Source organism: Mustelus asterias, chromosome 10, assembly GCF_964213995.1.
Source record: "Mustelus asterias chromosome 10, sMusAst1.hap1.1, whole genome shotgun sequence".
In the NCBI taxonomy this organism is placed as follows: Eukaryota; Metazoa; Chordata; class Chondrichthyes; order Carcharhiniformes; family Triakidae; genus Mustelus; species Mustelus asterias.
This window is the reverse complement of record NC_135810.1, coordinates 97,100,518-97,126,840: the sequence shown is the minus strand read 5'-3', so window position 1 is coordinate 97,126,840 and position 26,323 is coordinate 97,100,518. Positions and strand designations below refer to the sequence as shown.

Sequence of the window (26,323 nt, the reverse complement as noted above, 5' to 3'; positions counted from 1 at the left end):
TTCAAACTTAATTAAAAAACCTGATCACCAAGAACTCTATTTGAATTTTGAGCTTTGCGTTTTACTGCCAAGGGGAAAATTGACAAGCAATTACATTTATTAGAAAAGCATTTTCAATTAAATGAAAACATATTCTCATTTCTCTGCCTTTGACAAGGTAAGCTCCACAGTCACTATCTTGACAAAAGAATGAACAAAACAAATTAGTTCTTTGCATATTTTATTTTTTCAATTTTAATTTTGAACTGACACACATCTGGCATATTTTACATTTTTGCCATAAAACAGCGTTACAATAGCTCAAGGATTTTGTATATCCAAAATATTTCACTGTGATTTCCAGATGAAATGAAATTGTTTTCCAGATGCTTATTCCCCCCTCCCAATCCTAGACTAAAAACTCATAATATTGCTCACACATGTGATGTACAACTTAATTACGCAGTCAGACTTTCTTCATGGTTTTAATTGTTTAAATACAAACAACAAGTAAGGAACTTAGTGCTAAAATTTACTATTACAGTGTGGATGGCAAATCAATAATCACAGCAATAAATAATGATATGTTCCTGGTGCAAAGTGCCAATACAAAGAATCCAATAATTATTTCTTAAATAAACAACTGCGAGTGAGTGTAATTTCCAAGAAAACTACATTCCTGTTTACATGCCTCTTAGCCCTACCAACACAGTATGTACATCTATGACTTTTGACAATACAGTCACCAAATATACAAAGAAGAAAACATGAAGTGATTTTTTTTAACCCCGTGAATGTGTTTAATTAGAATATGCCAGAAATATCTAACAGTGATTCTTGCTACAGTAGAAAAAAAATGCAACGTACTCCTATTCTCGTGCCTACGAGGAAAGCTGAAAATGCAGTTTATAAGCTGGAGAGCCAAGATCTCACAATATTCACCTCATTAAGATAAATTTTACAGTGTACAGAAACCAAACTGTGTTTGTAAACTGACAGCACAAAACAGAATGGGGGGGTCTCACTGCCACACTGTAAAATGAGATAGCCAAGTCAACTTTATCCTCAAAGCTATGTTAGTTATTTTGTACCAAGCTCCATCAGTTTTATTTTGGAAAAATTATCTTAAGGAACAGTAGATTTACAGAATTGCATGGTGGAATTTCAGACTGGTTTAGAAACAGATGTTTTGGGTGCTTCATCTTCTATCAAAGGTCTTATATTAAAGGAATACTTAAAAGTATATCACAGATTGGATATTGCTGAAAATAAAGAGGGATGCATTTTTATTTTAAAAATGGTCTTCTCTTAGCTTGAAATATTATGAATAATAATTGGACACATTCATCAGAAATTTTTCCCTGACATGTTATCATTACAATTACTTGGAAATATTACTTAACATTGATTCAGTTAGTTCACATTACTGAATCATAAACTAATATGGCATTTCTTTCTGGTAGCTGGTGCTCAGTGGTAGGAAAAAAATAAAACAGCCATTGTGATTGCTTTTACGTTTGAAGAATACAATGTACAAACTATTGCTCAATGTAATGGAATGTATAACAGAGGTCAATGCAGAGGGCATCATGTTCCACCACTTATTCCTAGGCGTTCACTGCAGCACTTGTGCTCTCAGCTGGAACTGGCAATCACACTTCAGCCTCCCTTAAAATTGGTTTAGTATCTGTTCTGATGTTCATAATGCCACCGGTTGAAATCTATGTTAAAAGCTACGATGCTGCCTGAAGCCATGCCTGTTATCAGTGTCCTGTAACAGAAATACAAAATAATGTTACGTTCAATACGTGAACTTTGAAAACATTGCTTTGCGTAATGCACACAGACAAGTTCTTAAAGAAAATCTTAGCAATCTGGCAATTTTATGTTTTTAAAAATTCATTCATGGGACGTGGGCATCGCCGGCTGGCCAGCATTCATTGCCCATTCCTAGTTGCCTGGGGGTAGTTGAGAGTTAACCACATTGTTTTTGCTTTGGAGTGATATGTAGGCCAGACCAGGTAAGGATGATGTGGAGATGCCAGGGTTGGTTTGGGGTGGGCACAGTAAGAAGTCTCACAACGCCAGGTTAAAGCCCAACAGGCTTATTTGGAATCACGAGCTTTCGGAGCGCTGCTCCTTCATCAGGTGAGTCCTGAGGTAAGGATGGCAGGTTTCCTTCCCTAAAGAACATTAGTGAACCAGATGGGTTTTTCCAACAATTAACAATGGTTTCATGATTATCAGTAGATTCTTAATCCAGATTTTCTTTGTGCTGGTTGAATTATGCTTTTGAATCAGATATCCAAACAATTATTCTTAAGTCAGTTTATGATATTTTAAAATAAAATTCCTTCCAGAATAATTCCAAGATGGCTCAATATCATTTGTTAAAGATAGCAATGTACAACAGGTTCTTTTGACAACTTCAGAACATTTACTGAAATCACCCCCAACACCTTGGTTGCCAATGCTGTGGCAGGTGATAGCGTTGTAATGGTAATATTACTGGGCTAGTAACCCACAGGCCAAGGCTAATGTTTTGGAGACATGGGTTCAATTCCCACCATGGCAGCCATTGGAATTTAAATTCAACTAATAAATCTGGCATATGCAGCTAGTGATCATGCATATCAGTGATAGTGACCATGTAACTATTGTTTAATTGTCATAAAATCCTACTTGGATCAATAATGTCTTTTTGGGAAGGAAATCTGCCATTTTTACCTGGTCTGGTCTACATGCGACTCCACAGCCACAGCAATGTGATTGACTGTTAACTGCCCTTTGAAATAGCCTAGCAAGCTACTCAATTCAAGAGCGTTTAGAGATGGGCAACCCTTGCCAGTGATGCCCACGTCTTAAGAAAGCATGAAAAAAATTGCTTTCCTCTTCATTCACTGTGTTGCACCAATCTTCTGGCAAGTCCATTAAATCGTGGAAAATGAATGCCACCCCATCCATCTGGACCTCAACCAATGTCCCACAACAGTGTTTGAAGATGAATAACCCATTCTGGACCCACACACATAACCTTTGACAATGCAACTTCAATACTCAAGCTTGAAAAGTGGAATGGATTTCACAAGAAGCCACAAAGCGAAAGGCTTGACACAGAGGTTCTCTGGCAGCAGAAAGCAGGACAGCTGTGAATACTCGATGCACGAATAGAAAATTAAAAACTGCCTGGTGTGTGACTGTGGTTACTGAGAGCAGACATGGCACAAATAATGATTCAATGCCTGATTCATAAATATGAAGGAAACATCACAGCAATACCCTCTGTTACTCCTTGTGCAATTATTTGGCTTGACAACCCGAATGTAAAATTGTAGTTGTTGGTTTCTATTGGCCAGGTTTCTTCAGATTAGCAAACTGCTTCTCAGCTGTTCCCCCATTGAATGCTGCAGACGGTAACTTTCTGCACCTCCTCTTTCCAAGAACAAGGTGATCCTACTTTTGCTGTTACCTGAAGCAGCTGTTTCACAGCTGAACCTGTGAATTGGAGTGTTCTTTTATGCCATCGATAGGTTGACCAGTAACATTTTACAATTTCTTCTCATCAGAAGAATATTTCTCTCCGAATGGATGCCACAGGGCTTGAAAAAGCCACAGCTGCTTGGAAATCTCTCCACCACATTCCAGTGCTAGGTGAATTGGATGGCAAGAGCTCAGATGAACTATATAAGTAACTATGAACCTGATGTTGCAGAAGGAACAGCTGTGCCACTTTCCCTCTGTATTGTTACTGCTGCCATTTAGCATCCTGGGACATCCTAACAAAAGCAGCTATATAAATGTAAGTTACAACTACCTTTTTAAAAATCTGTTCTGTTCAAATCAATGGATTTGTTTGAGAACTAAGTTTGAAAAGAACTGATCAGCTGGAAAGCCTTTAAAGAGAGATCAGCCCAACTTTCTAAAAACCAACATTGATTATTTAGGAAAAGATCAGAAAATGCTAGAAATACTCAGCAGCTCTGGAAGCATCAGTAGAGACAGAAGCAGAGTTAACAATGCAAGTCTGTGACCTTTTACCAGAACCAACTTACTTAGGATTATTTAGGCTTTCACAGTGGTAAAAAAATTCAAGGAAAAGAGTATTATCCAAAAGATCTTTTCACAAAATCAGCCTAGTTTTTGGAGTGGTAATCCAATTTCATAGTTTGGCTGAAGGAAGGCTGATGTAAATGACTAATTATAGGGAAGTTTAGGGCCATCTTCATGTGAGAGGCACCTTCTAACCCCCAATAGCCAGTCACCTCATTTATTCGTGCCAGTGAGAGAGCGACTGGAAGGAGTACAAGGTCAGAATCTAGAAGGCAAACATAAAAACAGATGAAACAAAAGCAGGAATAGACCATATGACCCCTGGATACTGCTCTGCTATCCAATGCAATCATGGCTGATCTTCTGCCTCTTAATCTACTTTCCTGTCTACTCAGAAATCTCTGTCCCAGCCTTGAATATATTCAATGATGATGAATCTACAAGTCTTTGGGGGTAGAGAATTCCAAAGGTTCACAACTCTCTGAGTAAAGAAATCTCTCCTAATTTCAATCCTAAATAATTGACCCCTTATCCTCAGGCTGTGCCCCATGTTCTAGATTCCTCAGCTGGGGGAAACTACAACCCCAAAACCCCAGTGTCTACCCTGTTAGCCCCTTCAGAATCTTACATGTTCCAATGAAATCACCTCTCATTCTTCGAAATTTACTCAGCTTCTCATCATAGAACAACCCTTTCATCCAAGAAAATAATCTAATGAACCTTTGCTATACTGCCTTTAAGGCAAGTATATCCTTTAAACAGAAGCTAAAATTTTGTACAGTACTCTAGGTGTGGTCTCAACAAGCCCAATTCAATTGTAGCAAAGCTTCCTTGATCTTATATCCCAGACCGCTTGCAATAAAGGCCACAGAGCATTTGCTTTCCTAATTGCTTGATGTACCTGCATCCTAACTCTGTTGTCTTTGCACAATTACACCCAATATCTCAGACTCAAGACACACCTATTTAAAAAGATATTCTGCTTTTCCATTCGCCTCACACTTACTAACTTCTCACAACTGCCACTTTGCTGTCCACACACTTAATCTATTTACATCTCTTTGCAGCCTCTTTAAGTCCTCTTCATAATTTACATTCTCACCCAGCTTCATATAGTTAACAAACGTAGATACGCTATTTAGCCTAATGCTCACTGTAAATAGTTGAGGTTCCAGCAATGATCCTTGCAGCACTTCACTTGTCACATCCTGCTAATTTGAAAATAGTCTATTTATTCCTACCAACTCTCTGTCCGTGCTAATATAATACCCCCAAATCCAAGAGTCCTTATCTAGTATACTAAATGTCTTTTGGAAATCCGTATACTACAATCCTACTAAGTTATATCCTCAAAAACTCAAATAAACACTTCTTCGCAAACTCTAGGATGCAGACCATCAGATTCTAACAATTTGTTGGCTTTAAGAAATGCTAACTTAACTGATCCAATTTTATACCACCAACAATGCATGCTATATGCAAACTTCCCTTATTCTAGTATTATGTTCAAATGAGGGGTAAACATATAAAAACATTTTTTTGCAAAATTGAGATTTATTTCCTGATTATGTAATATGTAACAAATGATATGGGTACTGACTATTTCCTCTGCCTTTCCCAAAAAATCCTAACTTTCTTTAAGATTGAACATATACAATCAATTGGGTATTAGTAAGATACACAAAGAAGATCCCAGATTTGCCTACTCAACTGTGCCAACCTAGGACACAATTCATAGGCTGTATGCTTCATTCCGGACTCAAAAGAGGTGCAGACATCGGGTAAGAACATTACCCAATATAGTTGTGTTGCTCCTCACAAACACAAAAAAATCTCATGGCACATCAAAATAGAAACTGGATGGCTGCCAGTGCCTAGAAAACAACACAGGAGCTTGTGTCATTGATTTCAGGAGAGGAAGAATAAGGAAGATATTGAAAATGCTTTGGTCGGAGGTGGGGGAAACATACAAGCTCTGCCCCACACTCTACTTCACACTATATGCCGAAATATGTGCAGTTATGATTAAAATGGTTTTACATCCTTAACATATGGGGCTTGTAATGAAGGTACCAGAATAATCATAAGAGACTTTAATCTTCATATAGATTGGACAGATCAAATTGATAAAGCTAGCACTGAGGACAAGTTCATTGAGTGTATTGGGGACAATTTCTTAAGAATAATATATTATGAAACTGACAAGGGAAAGGCTATTTTAGATTTGGAAATGTGTAATCAGACAGGATTAATTGGTGATCTCATAGTAAAGGATCATCTAGGCAATGATAATATGCAAAAATTTCACATTCAATTTGAGGGTGAGAAAGTTAGGTCTGAAACTAGAACTTAAACTAAATAAACTAAATAATAAAGGCAATTAACAAAGATATGTAAACAGAGTTGGCTAAACTGGACTGAGAAAATAGGTTAAAAACTAAGGTGGTATATAGGCAGTGGCAGATATCTCAAAAGATATTTCATAATTCACGACCAAGACACATTTCCTTAAGAATGAAAGGCTCCACGAGAAAGATGCAGCATCCATGACCAACTAAGGAAATTAAGAATGGTATCAAATTCAAAGAATGACCATATAATGTGGCAATGATTAGTGGTAGGCAGGCACCCTCAGAAGTCTAGACAGACCCAGGCCACTTCCAGTTTTTGAGGCCCCTAGTCATAATAAGAAAATGAAGATACATGAAAAAAGGGCACCAAAAAAAGTGAGACATGATTTGAATATTGTTTTTATTTAACAGATGTTTTTCTAGCCCTTTTCTGGCCCCTCAAATGCACTAAATATTGAGGAAAAATCTAGCTTTTGTGCAAAGTCACAGTTGATATTAAGCATGGTGAGACTATTCAAACGCTCTTGTCTCATAGTTGAATGTTGATAGTTCTTTACCTGCTTCAACACGTTGAAAGTTCATTCACCTGAATCCACTGATACAGGCAAACTGACAAAAACAAGCAATGCAATTGTAATATTAGGAAACACCCAGAGAGTCCAAGTTCAAGTATTTCTTGAAGCAATTCCTTTGACATGTAATTTGAGTGTTTTCATTCTTACAGGGAAACCAACAAATATGGTGCATTTGGATACTTAATGGCCTATAACCCCCATTTCTTATATTCTTATCTTCATTACAAACTTCCTATCCAGCATAGTCCAAAGAGATTGTAGTTTTCTTTATAAATTGTGATAAATGGGAAAGAATCCTGTACAAGGTGTGAAAATGTAATTGATGATTAGGAATATAATTATTGAATTGTAAGGGATGCCTTCTAGATGCATATATGTTTAATTATAACATATTGTCCTTGTTTGCATAAGCCCCACACAAACTGAGAACTACACACACCTTCATAATGCAGCTTTGATATCCTATTTGAAAATCATGGCATTTGATTTCCTAATTAGAAATTCATCGTAATCTTTGGAAGTAATAAGTGCTGATCAAACCACAAAGCTAATCTAATTTTCAGCAACACAAGAGGGAGTACCTTGCTACAATAGCTGTGATGCATGATTTCCTGCAAATAGCAGCAATCAATCCCAAATAGTTTTGACCCTTGAGCTTCTATTTAAACAACACAGCAAGTTCAAACACTTGGCAAAAACAAATGATATTTTTGATGTTTCAAGGAAACAAAATTTTTGTTAAACTGAAATCTGAATATTTATTTATAATGGTTTCCTTCACATATATCTAGCTTTTCTTGATGTTTTGTCATACATCTATATGACCAATGTGAAAATGAAAATTTTCACAGCTCCTTTACAAATGGAATTCACAATAAAGCACTAGATTTGTTTTTACCTTGATGCTCATGATTTGGAATATTTGATTATCATATTTTACAGTTTCCTCGTGTTTCAAATTAAATTTGTATAAATAGGATTAATTAATTATTTCCTTCTTACACAGATGCAAAGAAACACCTAATGCATGGCCTTACTGATCATGTGGTCTTCTCTCACTTCACTATGCACAGTTTTTCTGTGTAGTGATCTTGGCTCTTCGATGGAAAATGTAGAATTGAGACTCTTATGAGGATATAGTGCCGAAAGAGTTCTTGAAGAGACCTGTGGTGCTAAGGGGATTCCTAGGGCAATTACTTTTCTGCTTTTGGGAAGAATGCTGGTAAGACAAATTATAGGTCTCCTTCATCCTGTATGGGCATTGATCTAGATCACAATTGAAACAAAGCAAAGGGAACTCCTTCAGGAGCAGTTAAGGTTTGCACCTGGGAGTTAGTCTGGCTTGGCATCTGCAAAATTGCAGCTTTGATATGTTTATAGCCTTGTATTTAATGAGTTGGTAATATTAGAACATAGAACAGTACAGCACAGAACAGGCCCTTCGGCCCACGAGGTTGTGCCGAGCTTTGTCTGAAACCCAGATCAAGCTATTTCCTCTCTTTCATCCCGAAGTACTCCATGTGCCTATCCAATAGCTTCTTAAATGTTCCTAAAGTTTCTGACTCCACTATTGAAGCCTAACGTTGAGTTTCTAGCAGATCTCAAACTTTGAAAGTTCACCTGATGACAATAAAGATCATGCTTGTGTGGGTCAATTAGTAGTGAGATCCGTAATGTTTGATATCGATTTCAAAACCAGGAACTGGCATTGACCAAGTTTATGAGCTGCTCACCACAGTCAAACTCATTGAAATACAGAGTGCATCTTGCAAATAATATACAGAGAATATACCTAAATAGATATGAAGGATTTATTCTTTGATTGGTGGCATGTGACAATGATGTTCCCCCAAAATATTTTTTGGGGTCTCAGCTTATCATCAGAGATATTAATGCCTTGTATGAAGCAATAGAGAGTTGTATATCCAAATTTATAGATGACATTAAAGTTGGGTGGGACAATAGGTTTCGTGGATTGGAGCAAACATTTCTAAAGGACACAGAAAGACTACCACAAGAGAGACACCAAAACTTATCTGGAAGATAGGTTAAAATCTTCCAAAAGAAGATCTTAAAAACCCATCTCCTGACAGTTTGACAACTAAAGTCGATGTGATGTTTTCTCCAGAAGCTACTTAGCCTAACCACCCAAATTCTTTAATATATTTATTATTGTAAAGCAACTATCAAATTACTTTCTAAAATAATTTATGGACTTTAAAAAAAAAATTCACAAGATGTGGGCATCGCTGGCTAGGCCAGCATTTATGGCTCATCCCTAACAACCCTTGAGAAGGTGGTGGTGAGCCACCTTCTTCAACTGCTGCAATCACTGTGGTGTAGATACACCCACAGTGCTGTCAGGTAGTGAATTCCAGGACTTTGAACCAACAACAGTGAAGGAACAGCATTATAGTTCCAGGTCATTAGCTATGTATTAGTACTAACTATGAGGTGAGATTGAGTAAACTAGGGTTGTTCTCCCTGGAAAGATGGAGGTTGAGGGGCGACCTAATAGAAGTTTATAAAATTATGAAGGGCATAGATAGGGTGAACAGTTGGAAGCTTTTTCCCAGGTCAGAAATGACAAACACAAGAGGTCACAAGTTCAAGGTAAGGGGGGCACGGTTCATTATAGATATGCGGGGGACGTATTTTACACAGAGGGTGGTGGGGGCCTGGAATGCACTACCAAGCAAGGTGGTTGAGGCAGACACGCTAGGATCATTTAAGACATATCTAGATAGCCACATGAACAGACTGGGAATAGAGGGATACAAACGGATGGTCTAGTTAGGAACACATGATTGGTGCAGGCTTGGAGGGCCGGAGGGCCTGTTCCTGTGCTGTATTGTTCTTTGTTCTTTGTCAGGATAGTGAGTGACCTGGAGGTGGTGATGTTCCCATATGTCTTCTGCCCTTATCTTTTTAGATGGTAGGGATTGAGGGTTTGGAAGAATGCTGTTGAAGGATCCTTGGTGATTGCTGCAGTGCATCTTGCAAATAGTATACACTGTTGTCAATTTGCATTGGTGGTGGAGGGAGCAAATGTTTAAGGTGGTGGATGGAGTGCCAATCAAGTGGACTGTTTTGTCCCAAATGGTGTCAAATTTCTTGAGTGTAGTTAGAGTGTTGACATCCAAGCATGTGAGGGTATTCCATCACACTCCTGACGTGGGCCTTGTAAATGGTGGATTGACTTTGGGGAGTCAGGAATTGAGTTCAGCACTGCAGCATTCCCAGCCTCTAACCAGCTCTTGCAGCCACAGTATTTACATTACTAATCCAGTTCAGTTTCTGATCAATGATAACTCCAGAATGTTGATCTTGATTGGTTCAGCAATGGCAATGCCACTGACTATTAAGGCTGATGATTATATTCTCTCTTGTTGGAGGTGGACATTGCCTGGCATTTGTGTGGCATGAACATTACTTGCCACTTATCAGCTCAAGCCTGGATATTGTCCAGTTCTTGCTGCATATGGGCAAGGACTGCTTCAGTATCTGAGGAGTCCCAGATAGTGCTGAACATTGTGCAATTCCCCATTTCTGACTTTATGATGGCAGAAGTTAATTGATGAAGCAGCTGATGATGGTTTGGCCTAGGATTCTACCCTGAGGAACTCTTGCAGCAATGTCCTGGGACTGCGATGATTGGCCTCCAACAACCACAACCATCTTCCTTTGTGCTAGGTATGACTCCAATCAGTAGAGAGTTTTCCTCTTGATTCCCATTGACTCCAATTTTGCTGGTGCTTCTTGATACCACACTTATCCAAATGCTGCCTTGATTTCAAGAGCAGTCATTCTCATCTCCCCTTCGGAGTTCAGCTTTTCTGTCGATGTTTGGACCAAGGCTATAATAAGATCAGGAGCCGAGAGCAGAACTCAAATTGAGCATTTGTAAGCAGGTTATTGCTGAGTAAGTGTTACTTGATAGAATTGTTAAGCGCCCTCCCATCACTCTGCTAATTATTGAGAGTAGACTGATGGGACAGTAAATGGCCAGTTGGATTTGTCCTGCTTTTTTTGTGGACAGAGAAGAATGATGCCTAGCATAACATTTCAAATAGCCACATTTTATGTAATTATCTTTCTCAACTTTCTTTGTTATTATTGTAATTCTATGATTTTTCATCACTTATTATCTTACTGATGAGTGAATGCCATTAATACTCTTGACCTTATTGTAATAATTTATACTCTCTAACAGGTCGCTCCCTCTCATAAAATAAAGTTCTAACTTTATAAATATCTTTTCAGAACTGTAAGCCTCCTCTTTGGTAACACATCACTGTGTCTATGCTGCATCTTATCTGGTTGTTATATCCTTCCTCTAATGGAGTACCCAAAACCATACACAGTAGATAAGATTGGAAATGTTATTCAACATACGCACAAACTTAATAGTTTCCATTACCTTTGATCATGGGATAGGTCCATAGCCCTGATGCCAGCATCGCAACCAGGGTAAACATATAGTTGCTTGAAGTCACAGGCTTGCCACACTTCTACCACACCATTATCACCCCCTGTTACCAGGTTTTGTCCATCACTGCTGAGAAGTAATGCCTGAAGAAAGAAAACAGTATTCAGCAATTTAGAAGTATTTTTAAAAATCCTTTAACGATATAAATAGTAACAATACCTGATTTTGGAGGGGGGAGGTGGGAGGGAGAGATGTTGGTGGAATTGGAGACATGTTGGGGTTTCAGTATGAAACGAGGTGCATAGCTACTGAAGATCCAGGACAAGTGGATGGACCATGCTGCACATGGCTTATTTACTGAATGGCACCCAAACATATTGTAGGGCAGAATAGGATCACTGAATGCGACTTAATGCTGACTGATTGGGAAAATTTCTATCAGCGATTTACTGCCTATCCAGCAAGGCGTATTCGGAAGATTTCTATCTGATAAAAGTGGATAGTTTACTATAATAATATTTTCTTGTTGGTTAGAAATTATTTATTAAATTCAGATTTCGATTACTTTTTCCTGTGTGCTCACTGAAGCCAGAAATGTAAATGCTAAAGAATGGAAGTGTTCTGTATTCCATATGAATGCTGATGTAGTCTAATCCATATCAAATTCCAATACAGCTCAGTGTAAAGACTACCTTAGAAATTTTCAGCTGGCCAATCAGTAACTAACACTTTGAAAGTTTCAACGCTGAGAATTAAAGAGCAAGTCTGATCACTTTAATAAACAATCATAAAAGAAAATTGTTTCAAACTGACAGTCTTCAAGAGTGGAAAACCATGAAGAATCAGAACAGTTATATCCTAAAATTCTACTTCAGTATAAAGATGGGTACATCATGTTTTGCAGTTTCGTATGGCACTTACTCTGGTTGAATCATTGGTCTCCATCTGCCCTAATAGTTTGCCATTGATACTAAAATTACAGAATCTTCCTCGCTCATAGTAGATGATGCAATGGCCTTCACTGGACACAGAAATAAGACGTGGATAAACACAGTTTTCCGGCCCCTCCAGGGCTCTAAGAAGATCTCCGGTAATTGTATGCACCAGACACGGCCCTTCTGTAAAAGAACGTGAATATGTTCAGAAACAAACCTCAAACATCTGCAGGAAAGGGTTGAAATTGTTCATTCCTTTAGACGAGTGACACTTTGGGATTAATCCATGCTCAAGGGAAAACACTGGCTCATTAAAATAACAAAAATGCGAATACTTCCTGCTGTGGCATGCTGCTTACCTTTGGCACCACTGATGACAAGTCCTAGTTCGGCACACACGGATACAGAAACAACTTCATGGTCATGCCCAGTCAAGACAGCTCTAGGAGCAGGGTAATCACCTAAAAGTAAAAATTACAGACCATGCCATTTAGTAATAAGTAAATAGAATATATAACGGGGATATCCTTTAGTTGAAAATATTATGCATATAGTACCCTTTGAGTTAAAGCGTGTTGGCAACACTGAGCAGTTTTACATTTCATTAAAAAGACATGATGCTTCTGCAATTTTAACAGGCACTTTTATTTATTTCCATTGCCCAAAAGAGAGCACCAGCTATAACATGTTCCCAATTCTCTTTGTGGAGTCACCATAGCAGTGCAAGTTGATTTAATTTCTAATTTTGCTTGGTCTCTCTTCCAGCTGAAACTGGCTAAGGGAAGTGAATTAGCTGAGGTGAGTGTTTCTGCCCTTGATATTATGGTGGCATTTGACCAAGTACAGCACCAAAAAGGCTGAGTAAACCTGAAGTCAGGAGAATCGGGAAGAAACTCATAATTGACACAGAGGAAAATGATTGTGGCCACTGGGGAGTCAATCATCTAACTTGGAGTCCCCAAAGTACTGATTTGGTTTCTGAAAGGTGTTATGATTCCAGTTGGTGCTATGGGGAGATCCCAAAATGGAACTCTGGCTCAAAAGACCATAACTTTTACTCTTTTTTAGAAAACATGCAGGCAAAGAGTCATAGCACCACTAATTAGTTTTAACAACAAGAAGGAAGCACTTATTAAACATGAAAAGTTGGATTATGCTACAATACACCTTTACTTAGGCTAACAAATACACACAGATTTTAAGATTAACATGAATTACAAAGTGCATTTTAAGCTCAATGGTCACAGTAACATAAAGTCCCTTTGAACACACAAATTGGCTGTAGTGACTTACACACTCTCTGCTCTAAATCCAAGTTAGTGTCTGTGGGTTTCTCCAGATAATTGTCACATGAGAGTTTTCTAATTCCACTCTCCAAAACACGCTTTAAAATCTTCTTTCACAATAACGCTTTGCATCAGCGGCTTGCATTCCAAACTCCAGTCCAAGTTTTCCAAATGACTCTTTTAAACAAAGCTTCTATTCCACTTTTAACAGTAAATCCAGTATCCAGGTTTCACACCACCCCGTTTGGGATTTCTTTTCTTGACTGCCGTACAAACTTTAACTCTCGATTCCCAGACTCTATTAAAACTTTTGATTTACCTCTGAAGTCCACATTCTCGCTTTAAATCTGGTTGCTGCAATTGTTTGGTTTTATAGTTTATTTATTATTGTCACAAGTAGACTTACATTAATACTGAAATGAAGTTACTGTGAACATCTCCTAGTCGCCACACTCCGGTGCCTGTTCGGTTACACTGAGGGAGAATTTATCATGGCCAATGCACCTAACCAGCACGTCTTTCGGACTGTGGGAGGAAACCGGAGCACCTGAAGGAAACCCACGCAGACATGGGAAGAACGTGCAAACTCCACACAGGCAGTCACCCAGGCTGGGAATCGAACCTGGGTCCCTGGCTCTGTAAGACAGCAGTGCTTACCACTGTGCCACCGTGCCGTCCAATTGTCTCTTTAACTCAGAACATTTTGTTTACTCTTCCTTGAATTCTTCTGAACAATACCTTGGTCTTTGTTCTCTTAACTTCAGTCATCTCAAAACATTCTTTCTGTCTCAATTCCCTGGTTATCTGAACAGTAATTGGTTCTTTGGGAAGTCTGCCTCTTTGCACCTCCCATCCTGTCTTGCTACTAGCAGAACTGCGAGATGTTCACTCCGTAGTGTCTTTCTTCAGCTGCAATATATCCAATTAAAACTAAAACTTAAAAGCTTTTCCACCATACAAGGCCCCCAGTTGTTAAGCAACCACTGTTAGTTCATTTACTCTTCATGCTGTGACCCTCTCTAAACACAACAGAATCACAATTGGAACTTATCCAACCCCCAAACATACCTTTGTCCAGCATGGATCCTTCCAGGTGCAGAAACATTAAATTAAACCAAAGAACAAAGAACAAAGAACAGTACAGCACAGGAAACAGGCCCTTCGGCCCTCCAAGCCTGTGCCGCTCCTTGGTCCAACTAGACCAATCGTTTGTATCCCTCCATTCCCAGGCTGCTCATGTGACTATCCAGGTAAGTCTTAAACGATGTCAGCGTGCCTGCCTCCACCACCCTACTTGGCAGTGCATTTCAGGCCCCCACCACCCTCTGTGTAAAAAACGTCCCTCTGATGTCTGAGTTATACCTCGCCCCTCTCACCTTGAGCCCGTGACCCCTCGTGATCGTCACCTCCGACCTGGGAAAAAGCTTCCCACTGTTCACCCTATCTATACCCTTCATAATCTTGTATACCTCTATTAGATCTCCCCTCATTCTCCGTCTTTCCAAGGAGAACAACCCCAGTCTACCCAATCTCTCCTCATAGCTAAGACCCTCCATACCAGGCAACATCCTGGTAAACCTTCTCTGCACTCTCTCCAATGCCTCCATGTCCTTCTGGTAGTGCGGCGACCAGAACTGGACGCAGTACTCCAAATGTGGCCTAACCAGCGTTCTATACAGCTGCATCATCAGACTCCAGCTTTTATACTCTATACCCCGTCCTATAAAGGCAAGCATACCATATGCCTTCTTCACCACCTTCTCCACCTGTGTTGCCACCTTCAAGGATTTGTGGACTTGCACACCTAGGTCCCTCTGTGTTTCTATACTCCTGATGACTCTGCCATTTATTGTATAACTCCTCCCTACATTATTTCTTCCAAAATGCATCACTTCGCATTTATCCGGATTAAACTCCATCCGCCACCTCTCCGCCCAATTTTTCAGCCTATCTATATCCTGCTGTATTGCCCGACAATGCTCTTCGCTATCCGCAATTCCAGCCATCTTCGTGTCATCCGCAAACTTGCTGATTACACCAGTTACACCTTCTTCCAAATCATTTATATATATCACAAATAGCAGATGTCCCAGTACAGAGCCCTGCGGAACACCACTGGTCACAGACCTCCAGCCGGAAAAAGACCCTTCGACCACTACCCTCTGTCTCCTATGGCCAAGCCAGTTCTCCACCCATCTAGCCACTTCTCCTTGTATCCCATGAGCCTTAACCTTCTTAACCAACCTGCCATGTGGGACTTTGTCAAATGCCTTACTGAAATCCATATAGACGACATCCACGGCCCTTCCTTCATCAACCGTTTTTGTCACTTCCTCAAAAAACTCCACCAAATTTGTAAGGCACGACCTCCCTCTTACAAAACCATGCTGTCTGTCACTAATGAGATTGTTCCGTTCTAAATGCACATACATCCTGTCTCTAAGAATCCTCTCCAACAACTTCCCTACCACGGACGTCAAGCTCACCGGCCTATAATTTCCTGGGTTATCCCTGCTACCCTTCTTAAACAACGGGACCACATTCGCTATCCTCCAATCCTCAGGGACCTCACCCGTGTCCAAAGAAGCGACAAAGATTTCCGTCAGAGGCCCAGCAATTTCACCTCTCGTCTCCCTGAGCAGTCGAGGATAGATGCCATCAGGCCCTGGGGCTTTGTCAGTTTTAATGTTCCCTAAAAAACCTAACACTTCCTCTCTTGTAATGGAGATTTTCTCTAACGGGTCAACACCTCCCTCCGAGACACTCCCGGTTAACACGCCCCTCTCCTTCGTGAATACCGATGCAAAGTATTCATTTAGGATCGCCCCTATTCCCTTGGGTTCTAAGCATAATTCCCCTCCTTTGTCCCTGAGAGGTCCGATTTTCTCCCTGACAACTCTTTTGTTCCTAACGTATGAATAGAATGCCTTAGGATTCTCCTTAATCCTGCCTGCCAAGAACATCTCGTGACCTCTTTTTGCCCTTCTAACTCCCCGTTTGAGATCTTTCCTACTCTGTCTGTATTCCTCCAGAGCTCCATCTGTTTTCAGTTGCCTGGACTTAACGTACGCCTCCCTTTTCATTTTAATCAGATCCTCAATTTCCCTGGTTATCCACGGCTCTCGAATCCTACCTTTCCTATCTTTCCTTTTTACAGGCACATTCCTATCCTGCAGCCTTATCAATAGTTCCTTAAAAGACTCCCACATGCCAGACGCGGACTTACCCTCGAACATCCTCTCCCAATCAACATCCACCAATTCCTGCCTAATCCGGCTATAGTCAGCCTTCCCCCAATTTAGCACCCTGCCCGTAGGACAGCACTCATCCTTGTCCATTACTATCCTAAAGTTAACAGAGTTGTGGTCACTATTTGCCACATGTTCCCCTACCGAAACTTTGACGACCTGACCGGGCTCATTTCCCAGAACTAGGTCCAGTATAGCCCCCTCTCTAGTCGGGCTATCTACATACTGTTGCAAAGAACCTTCCAGTACGCATTTTACAAATTCCTCCCCGTCCGGACCCCCAGCCCTAAGCACTTTCCAGTCTGTGCCAGGGAAATTAAAGTCCCCCACTACAACAACCCTATGTTTTCTGCACCTATCCAGAATCTTCTGACATATCCTTTCCTCCACTTCCCGTGGGCTGTTGGAATTCCCTCCCTAATGGAGGGAATATACTGTATTTCTAATGTTTACCCATACAAATATAAATCCCTTAAAACTATCTTTGTTTTCCTAACAAATGTATATGGTCTAATTCTAATAACTGAGGGATTGAACTGAAGTGAAGCTGCTGATTAAACAATTACTCTAAGGTCATCCTTTTTTCCTTAGGGGAAAAGAATAGTAGAAGGTTCAGATATACCCAAAAGAGTGTAAGGTTGTGAAAATATCAGACAACTCACCTAATTAAGTGCAAAGATAATATGAAGTCTTAGGGGAGGATTCATCAGCCCCGTTCGCCAATGGCAGCGCGAATCCCGCTTTTCCCACTGAATCAGGTGGGATTCCTGACGGGCGTGAAGGCATTTGGGATTCATCGGGTAGGTTTTGATGTTGGTCATGACCAACATGGAATTGACGTGGTGGACCCTAAGGGTGGTTAAGGAAGTAGGTCCAATGCCCAAGTGCCCCTTGCTACTGCCAGGGTACAGAGGGAGGGTTGCCCAAGGGTCCTGGGGGTTGGGTGGGTTCAGACTGGGGACAAAGGGTTTACCACAAGCAGCTGCAGGCAACTTCCAACCCGCTTTGTGCTTATCATTTCCTATTTTTGTAAACATTGTGGTTAGGAATGATGGGGGTACTTGAGATGCATTCAAGCATGAAGGGAAAGGTAAATAAATACAGCTGATTGCATGCTGAGTATAAACTGGTAAGCTGTCAATCAAATGAGAGTTCAAAGGACTGGACTGAAATTGAATGGATACAAAGAGGTTTTGTTTATTCATTCATGGGACATGGGCATCGCTGGCTGGCTAACATTTATTGCCCATCCCTAGATGCCCTTGAGAAGGTGGTGATGAGCTGCTTTCTTGATTCGCTGCAATCCATGTGTTGTGGGTTAACCCACAATGCCATTAGGGAGGGAATTCCAGGATTTTGACCCAGCAACGACAAAGGAACAGCGATATATTTCCAAGTCAGGATGGTGAATAGTTTGGAGGGGAACTTACAGGTGGTGGTGTTCCCATGTATCTGCTGCTCTTGCCCTTCTAGATGGAAATGGATGTGGGTTTGGAAGGTGCTGTCAAAGGATCTTTGATGAATTGCTGTCAGAGGATCTTTGATGAATTGCTGCAGTGCATCTTGTAGATACTACACACTGCTGCTACTGAGCGTTGGTGGTGGAGGGAGTGGATATTTGTGGATATGGTGCCTATCAAGTGGGCTGCTTTGTCCTGGATGGTGTCAAGCTTCTTGAGTGTTGTTGGAGCTGGTCCCATCCAGGCAAGTGGAAGCATTCCATCACACTCCTGAGTTGTACCTTGTAGATTGGTGATGGTCATTGCCTGGCATTTGTGTGGCGTGGATGTTACTTGCCACTTGTCAGCCTAAGCTTGGATACTGTCTACATCTTGTTGCATTTGAACATGGACTGCTTCAGTATCTGACGAGTCACAAATGGTGCTGAACTTTGTGCAATCATCTGCGAACATCCCCACATTTGACCTTATGACGCAGGGAAGTTCATTGATGAAGCGGCTGAAGATGGTTGGAACTACCTAGGACACTACCCTGAGGGACTCCTACAGAGATGTCCTGGAGCTGACATGACTGACCCTCCACAACCACAACCATCTTCCTATGTACCAGGTATGACTCCAACCAGTGGAGAGTTTGCCCCCTGATGTCCATTGATTCCAGTTTGGCTGGGGCTCCTTGATGCTACACTTGGTTGAATGCGGCCTTGATGTCAAGGGCTGTCACTCTCACCTCACCTCTGGAAGTCAGCTGTTTTGTCCATGTTTGAACCAAGGCTGTAATGCGGTCAGGAGCTGAGTGACCTGGCAAAACCCAAACTGGGCGCCACTCAGCAGGTTATTGCTGAACATATGTTGCTGATAGCACTGTTGATGACCCCTTCCATCACTTTATTGATGATCAAGAGTACACTGATTGGGTGGTAACTGGCCGGGTTGGATTTGCCCTGCTTTTTGTGTACAGGAAATAACTGAGCAATTTTCTACATTGTCGGGTAGATGCCAGTGTTGTAACTGTACTGGAAGAGCTTGGCTCAGGGAGAAGCAAGTTCTGGAGCACAAGTCTTCAGTAATATTGCTGGAATGTTGTGAGGGCCCTTTGGCTTTGCAGTGTCCAGCGCCTCTAAATGTTTCTTGATATCATGTGGAGTGAATCGAATTGCCTGGAGACTGGCATCTGAGATGCTGGGGACCACTGGAGGACTGCGAGATGGATCTCTATTCGGAACTTCTGGCTGAAGATTGCTGCAAATACTTTAGCCTTATCTTTTGCACTGGTGAGCTGGGCTTCTCCATCATTGAGGATGGGGATATTTGTGGAACTTCCCCTCCAGTGAGTTGTTTAATTGTTCACCACCATTCAGGATTGGATGTGGAAGGACTGCAGAGTTTGGATCTGATCCATTGGTTGTGTGATCACTTAGCTCTATCACTTGCTGTTTATGCTGTTTGGCATGCAAGTAATCCTGTTTGGTAGTTTCACCAGGTTGACACCTCATTTTTAGGTATGCCTGGTGCTGCTCCTGGCATGCCCTCCTGCACTCTCCATTGAACCAGGGTTGATCCCCTGACTTGATGGTAATGGTTGAGTGGGGGATATGTCAGTCCATGAGGTTGCAGATTGTGCTGGAGTACAGTTCCACTGCTGTTGATGGTCCACAGCGCCTCATGGATGCCCTGTCTTGAGTTGCTAGATCTGTTCGAAGTCTGTCCCATTTAGCACGGTGATAGTGCCACACAACATGATGGAGGTTATTCTCAATGTGAAGGCAGAACTTTGTCTCCACAAGGACTGTGCGGTGGTCACTTTTACTGATGCTGCCATGGACAGATGCATCTGCAACCGATAGATTGATAAGGATGTGATCAAGTATGTATTTCCCTCTTGTTGGTTCCTTCACCACCTGTTGCAGACCCAGTCTAGCAGTTATATCCTTTAGGACCCAACTAGCTCAATCAGTAATGCTGCTGCTAAACCACTCTTGGTGGTGGAGATTGAAATCCCCCACCTAGAGTCACTTTGTGCCCTTGTCCCCTCAGGGCTTCCTTCAAGTGTTATTTATCATGGAGGAGTACTGATTCATCAACCAATAGAGGACGGTACGTGGTAACCAATAAGAGGTTCCCATGCCCATGTTTAACCTGAAGCCATGAGACTTCATGGGGTCTGGAGTCGATGTTGAGGACTCCCAGCCAACTCCCTCCTAACTATATACCACTGTGACACCACCTCTGCTGGGTCTGTCCTGCGGTGGGACTGGACATATCCAGGGATGGTAATGGTGGTATCTGGGGTGTTATCTGTAAGGTATGATTCCGTGAGAATGACCAGGTCAGACTGTTGCTTGACTAGTCTGTGAGACGGTTCTCCCAACTTTGGCACTAGCCCCCAGATGTTAGTAAGGAGGACTTTGCAAGGTTGACAGAGCTGTTTGTTTTTTTGCCATTATCTTTTCCAGTACCTAGATTGATGCCAAGTGGTCCGTTCGGTTTCATTTCTTCGTTGAGACTTTGTAAAAATTGATACAACTGAGTGGCTTGCTAGCCCATTTCAGCAGGCAGTTGCGAGTTAACCACATTGCTGTGGCTCTGGAGTCACATGTAGGCCAGACCAGGTAAGGACGGCAGATTTTCTTCCCTATAGGACATTAGTGAACTAGATGGGTTTTTCCAACAATCAACAATGGTTTCTTGGCAATCAGTAGACTCTTAATTTGAGATTTTTTTATTGAATTCAAATTCCACCATCTGCCATGGTAGGATTTGAACCCGGTCCCCAGAACATTAGCTGAGTTTCTGGATTAATAGTCTCGCGATAATACCTCTAGGCCATTACCTCCCCCAACCACCAGGTTTTGAAGTATTTCAAAGGCCCTTAGCTTTCTATCTCCTTGACCACCCCCATCCCCTCCCCCGGCCCCAGGTGCCAGGCCAGTGTGACAGTGTGAGGGTGCCAGGGGGCAGTGCACCGTTAGCTCTGCTGAGGGGCAGGGCCTGAATGGTGGTCAGAACGGGGGCGGGGTTCTCCCCTTGTCTGCAGGGGGTGTCACAATTTTGGGTTTCGGGGGTCCTGTCCGTGAACGCGGTGATCGGGGCATCCTTTAAAATGGGCGCCCCGATCTCTGAGCAGCTGGACTGGTCAGTGTGCTTCACGGGATGCATTAATTTGCATCTTTCAGATGGCTCTTTCCCACCTGATGACAGACGCTGCCAGTGTCAGGAGGCAACACTCTGGTTTTCCTGCTGGCGTGGACACTTGGTGCCGATTTGGGTGAATTGTGTCCTTAAGCTTGAAAGCTAGATTTTGCTTTTTGAAAGGAATGTGACCTGATTTTCCATTTCACTAATAGATAAGAGAAGCATGGGGACATGGCACAGAAAGGGTTAGTCTCTGTAACAGCAGATGTTCGGAATCAGAGTAATCATTTAAAAATAAATTGATTATTCCGTCACTGTCAAGCCATTTCTAACAGATGTGATGGGAGGTTAGAGGTTGTAACATGCATGCAGGCAAAGAAGGAAAACTACTTAAAAATAAACGTGAATTTTCAATTTGAATCCCTATACTTTGTAGAATGGTTCACCTCCTCAGTCCAATATCTTCCTCTGCAGCAAATGAGGCAGAGACTGCCATGCCAGCATGGGCCTCCTGAGCCACTCCAGGTGATACCTAACACAGAATTAACCATCATGGTGCAAACCATCGTCTTGGAAGACGGAAGGTTGCCACTCCATTTGAGTTATAGCCATCTTTATACCGGGGGTATTATTTGCATGTTACATTAGGTGGATTAATATGATCCTTAACTCTGCAGCAACAAACAATAAAAGAGGTAGAATTTCTTTTCATAGAATCCCTACAGTGCACAATGATGCCATTCGGCCCATCGAACCTGCACCGACAACAATCCCACACAAGCCCTATCTCCGTAACCCCACATATTTACCCTGTTAATCCCCCTGACACTAAGGGGCAATTTACCATGGCCAATCAACCTACCTGCATATCTTTGGGTTGTGGGAGGAAACTGGAGCATTTGGAGGAAACCGATGCAGACACGGGGAGAACATGCAAACTCCACACAGACAGTCACCCGAGGCTGGAGTCGAACCTGGGTCCCTGGCGCTGTGAGGGAGCAGTGCTCACCACTGTGTCACTGTGCCGCCCAAGAGAGAAGTTGCTTTTGAAAAATGGTTAAGCAAAGGCTTCAACAACTTTTTAAACCATTATACTTTGAAATATTAATTTAGTTGAAAGTACACTTATTCATATATGACTCAGACTCCAATCAAAATTTCATCTTTGATTTAAAAGATGCCAATACTTGACTGGTTATTCTGATATGCATTTTTTAAAATCTAAGTTTTCAAATCCTGAATTGGAGTTATGGAAGAGAGAAAGAAAGTTTTATATGGCATGCTTCATGATCACTGGACATCCCAAAGCACCTTACAGCTAACAAGGTACTTCTGAAGCGTAGTCACTAATGTAGGAAACACGGCATCCAATTTGCACACAACATGCTCCCACGAACAGCAATGTGACAATGACCAGATAATCTGCTTTGGGGATAATGATTGAGGAACAAATATTGGAAATCTGAAATAAAACAAGATGCTGGAAATATGCAGGCAGATAGAAATAGAGTTAATATCAGAACTCCTAAAGAAGTGTCATCAACCTAAAACGTCAACTCTGTTTCTCTCCACAGATGCTGCCTGACCTGCTGAGTATTTCCAGCATTTTCTGTTTTTATTATACCATGGATAACTCCTCTGTTCTTCTTCAAAATAGTTCTATGGGATCTTTTACGCCTATTTGAGAGAGCACATGGGGCCACAGTTTAATGCCTTATCTGAAAGATGGAACTACTGAACATTGCAGCACACCCTCATTACGATGCATGAGTGTCAGTCTAGATTGTTGCGCTCAAGTCCTTGAGCAGGTCATGAACCCACAACCTTTTTACACAGAGGAAAAAGTGCTACCAACTGACCCACGGCTGACACATGACAGTCAAATAAAATTGAGGTGGAGTTACTTCAATAGAAACCAGTAATCAGTCCACACAATGCCAAATTACAACTGGTTTCCCGTATTTAGTAAATATTTTGGTAAAACATTAGGGATGGAATATAATGTAGGTGACGTGGGTTCAGTTCATCAGTGGAAGCGCGGGTGGGAAACCCATGTCATCCCGCCAAGGAGTGCAATCAGGCACTGGCAGCATCGCGCTTCCTGCAGAACTAGGTCCCCAGCAGGGTGGAAACCCCGCCCTGAGAGCCATCCAGCAGGAGCAGTGACTGCTGCAGGTAATGCTCTGAGGCATTCACCAGCGATCATTACTGGATCCCTGGAAACAGGTCAGTGTGGGCTGATTGATGGTAGCAGGAAAGGGGTTGTTGGTGAGGAAGGAGGAGAGTGGAATGTAAGGGTGGCTCTCAAAGAGCATCCACCTTTCCCAATGCCAGATCCCTCAATTGGGCACTAAGTGCCTTTGAAAGAAGGACTCCACTGGGAAGCCCATGACAAACCTGACGGGATTTGCCGGGTGGCCTTCAGGAAGTATGACAGACCTGTGCAAGTTCAGGAGAATCTTTGAGCCATCACTAAATCCCACTGGACTCAGGGTTAACTGGCCTTTAATTGGCTCTAAAATGAGCTTAATTTGCCAGTCGGATGGTTCTCCACATCAGCCCATTCCTGCTGCTGAGTAAATGTAGGCCAGCTTTCCCACTGGCGGAATGGACCGCATGGGTTCCCCTGCATTTAAGCCATCTTGCCCTCGGTGGGGGTTCCATTAAATTGTGGCCCAGGAATCTACATGGCACTGTATCAGAGAAGATAATCTTAATTAGTGAGATCAGAGCTGGTAAAATGCTGATGGCTACACATATAATGAACATAGCCCATATGATCTAGAAGTGTCAACAGTTGATTAATATTAATTTTTATTATGGAGTTATGGGAGTGCCAGTTTGAGAGGTTGAATGAAACTAGGGAGTATTACAAATTTCATCTGCAAACAACTGGAGTCCTTTTAACATAATTCATAAATAATTAAACATAAAAGCTACTGTACTCTTTTAGGATTACATTAATTGACAACACAAGACATTTGTGGAAAGACTATACAATCTCAACAAAGATGTTCAGATTTCATTACTTCTTAAAGCCGCCAAAACCTGATTGATTAAATGTATAAAACTGGAGCTATGTTCCCTTATGGCTTTATATACTGACAGCAATTTTAATAATTACTTTGATTTTAATAGTAGAAACAAAGCAGATATTTTCTGTACGATTTAATAATGAATGATATTTTAGTTACAATTATCAGAGTAATTATTTTTTGAAATATTATCTAAAAGTCAAATAATGGTGATTAAAGGTGGTGTAACAATAGACTGCACCATGCAAAGAACAATTGGATTGGCTGAGTCTACACAGGATGTTCCACTCTCAGACAGGGTCGGGCCATAAGGGGGAGGCATCGAGTTGAGGTTTACATTTCCTTACAGGGAAGGGAAGTGGAAAAAAACATCAGACAGCAAGTCATTTTAGGCTGTTACACTGTATTTTCCAGTGAACAATGTGGGGGTTACTTGTCTGCCTAGTCCTCTTGCCGATGAAAGGATAGAAATTAGAAACTAAAACAATGGGGAAAAAACAAAGAAAACAAACTTTTCAAAAATGATTATACTTAAAAGGTAACAATAAAATGCAATGGCTTATGGATTTCAAAAACAAATGACCAGTCACAGATCGAATGAACTGAATTAAATATGATTGACTCATGAATACAATAGCTAAGTTTACTCTGGATCACAACCCTCCCCCCAAAACAAAAACAAAAAATGCATGGATGCGTGCTCTTTGGAGTTGTCTAATGAGAAATGTCAGGTGAAATCCCTCTAATCAATGGACTTTCAGGCCCTTGGGACACAGTGTGAATTGAATTGATCCCTTCAAGAGAACAGCAGTCAAAGGCTGAATGTAATATATTGCAGAAAATGCTCTGGAGGATTCTTGGCCAAGTGCAACACACCTGCCTGACAAAAAAAGATTCAATCAACTCCTATTCCAACATAAGATGTCGAAGTCTTGCAGCTTTTCAACATAGGGCACCAGCTTCAATTAGAGAGTGCAAATTAATTTTTATCACTTTTAAATTAGTTTTTTTTTCAATTGTGAATTGCTCTGCATCAGATTAAAGCATCCGACACAGCAGATCTATCACAGTTTCACTTTCAAAACGTACAAATGTGACGTTTGATGACAATATACTGCATGGAAGATTTACCAATAAAGTGCAAATAATTCAAGCTCCTCCAAATTGCAAGCAACATATGCATTTGTACAGACATTCTGTTCCAACATACAAATTTTCCCCCAATTGCAAAGAGGACATTTCCTCTTTATTCATTAAACAACAATTTCAGCATCTTACGTCCAATTATTATTCATTCATAGGATAACAAAATTGCTCGAAGTGAAAAACAATCTGGTAATACTCCATGTAAGAAAGTATCTTGATTGGAAATTCTGAGTTCAGTTTTAACTCCCGAGTGATTACCTGTCTTTGCTGGGCCTCTTCTGGCCTTGACTCTTCTCCTTGGCAGGTTTGTTCTGGCGGGTAAACTATCACCACACCCTCACTCAGGCCTCAATTTAAAATAGCAGTTTTGGCCCCGATTACATAATCAGAGCCAACTCTGCTAATATGCAATGAAGCCACACCTGTTTTGCGCAGTGTCCTTGCAGCCTGCAATTTCATATTGCAGTCAGCCAGATTGGGGAGACAAAGGCATGAGTTAAACCCCTGCTCCATGTTAACTGACCCCCCACATGTTTTCTAACAGATGGGGAGAGTGAAAACGGAGCCCCCTGAGTAAACGTTGAATATAAAATCTGCAGCCTCAGTCATTGCCATGAGGTATCTATCATTTTCACAGGCAGCATGCTTTGGGATTCAAAAGTAAGGTTATAAAGAGCTATGTCACACTGCTGAA

General features: G+C 41.3%; 1 protein-coding gene across 14 annotated transcripts in view; it reads right to left on the bottom strand.

The window, feature by feature from the left end:
* Positions 1-218: 218 nt before the first annotated feature.
* nbeaa (neurobeachin a) overlaps positions 219-26,323 on the bottom strand; it is an 812,689-nt gene continuing 786,584 nt past the window's right edge. For all 14 annotated transcript variants that reach the window (XM_078222243.1, XM_078222244.1, XM_078222247.1 and 11 more), the window contains 4 exons: positions 12,679-12,780; positions 12,306-12,502; positions 11,376-11,527; positions 219-1,750 (listed from right to left, as the gene is read on the bottom strand). In XM_078222243.1, the coding sequence (XP_078078369.1) occupies positions 1,660-1,750; positions 11,376-11,527; positions 12,306-12,502; positions 12,679-12,780 (542 nt within the window). In that variant the 3' untranslated portion in view covers positions 219-1,659. The remainder of the gene's footprint in view (positions 1,751-11,375; positions 11,528-12,305; positions 12,503-12,678; positions 12,781-26,323) is intronic.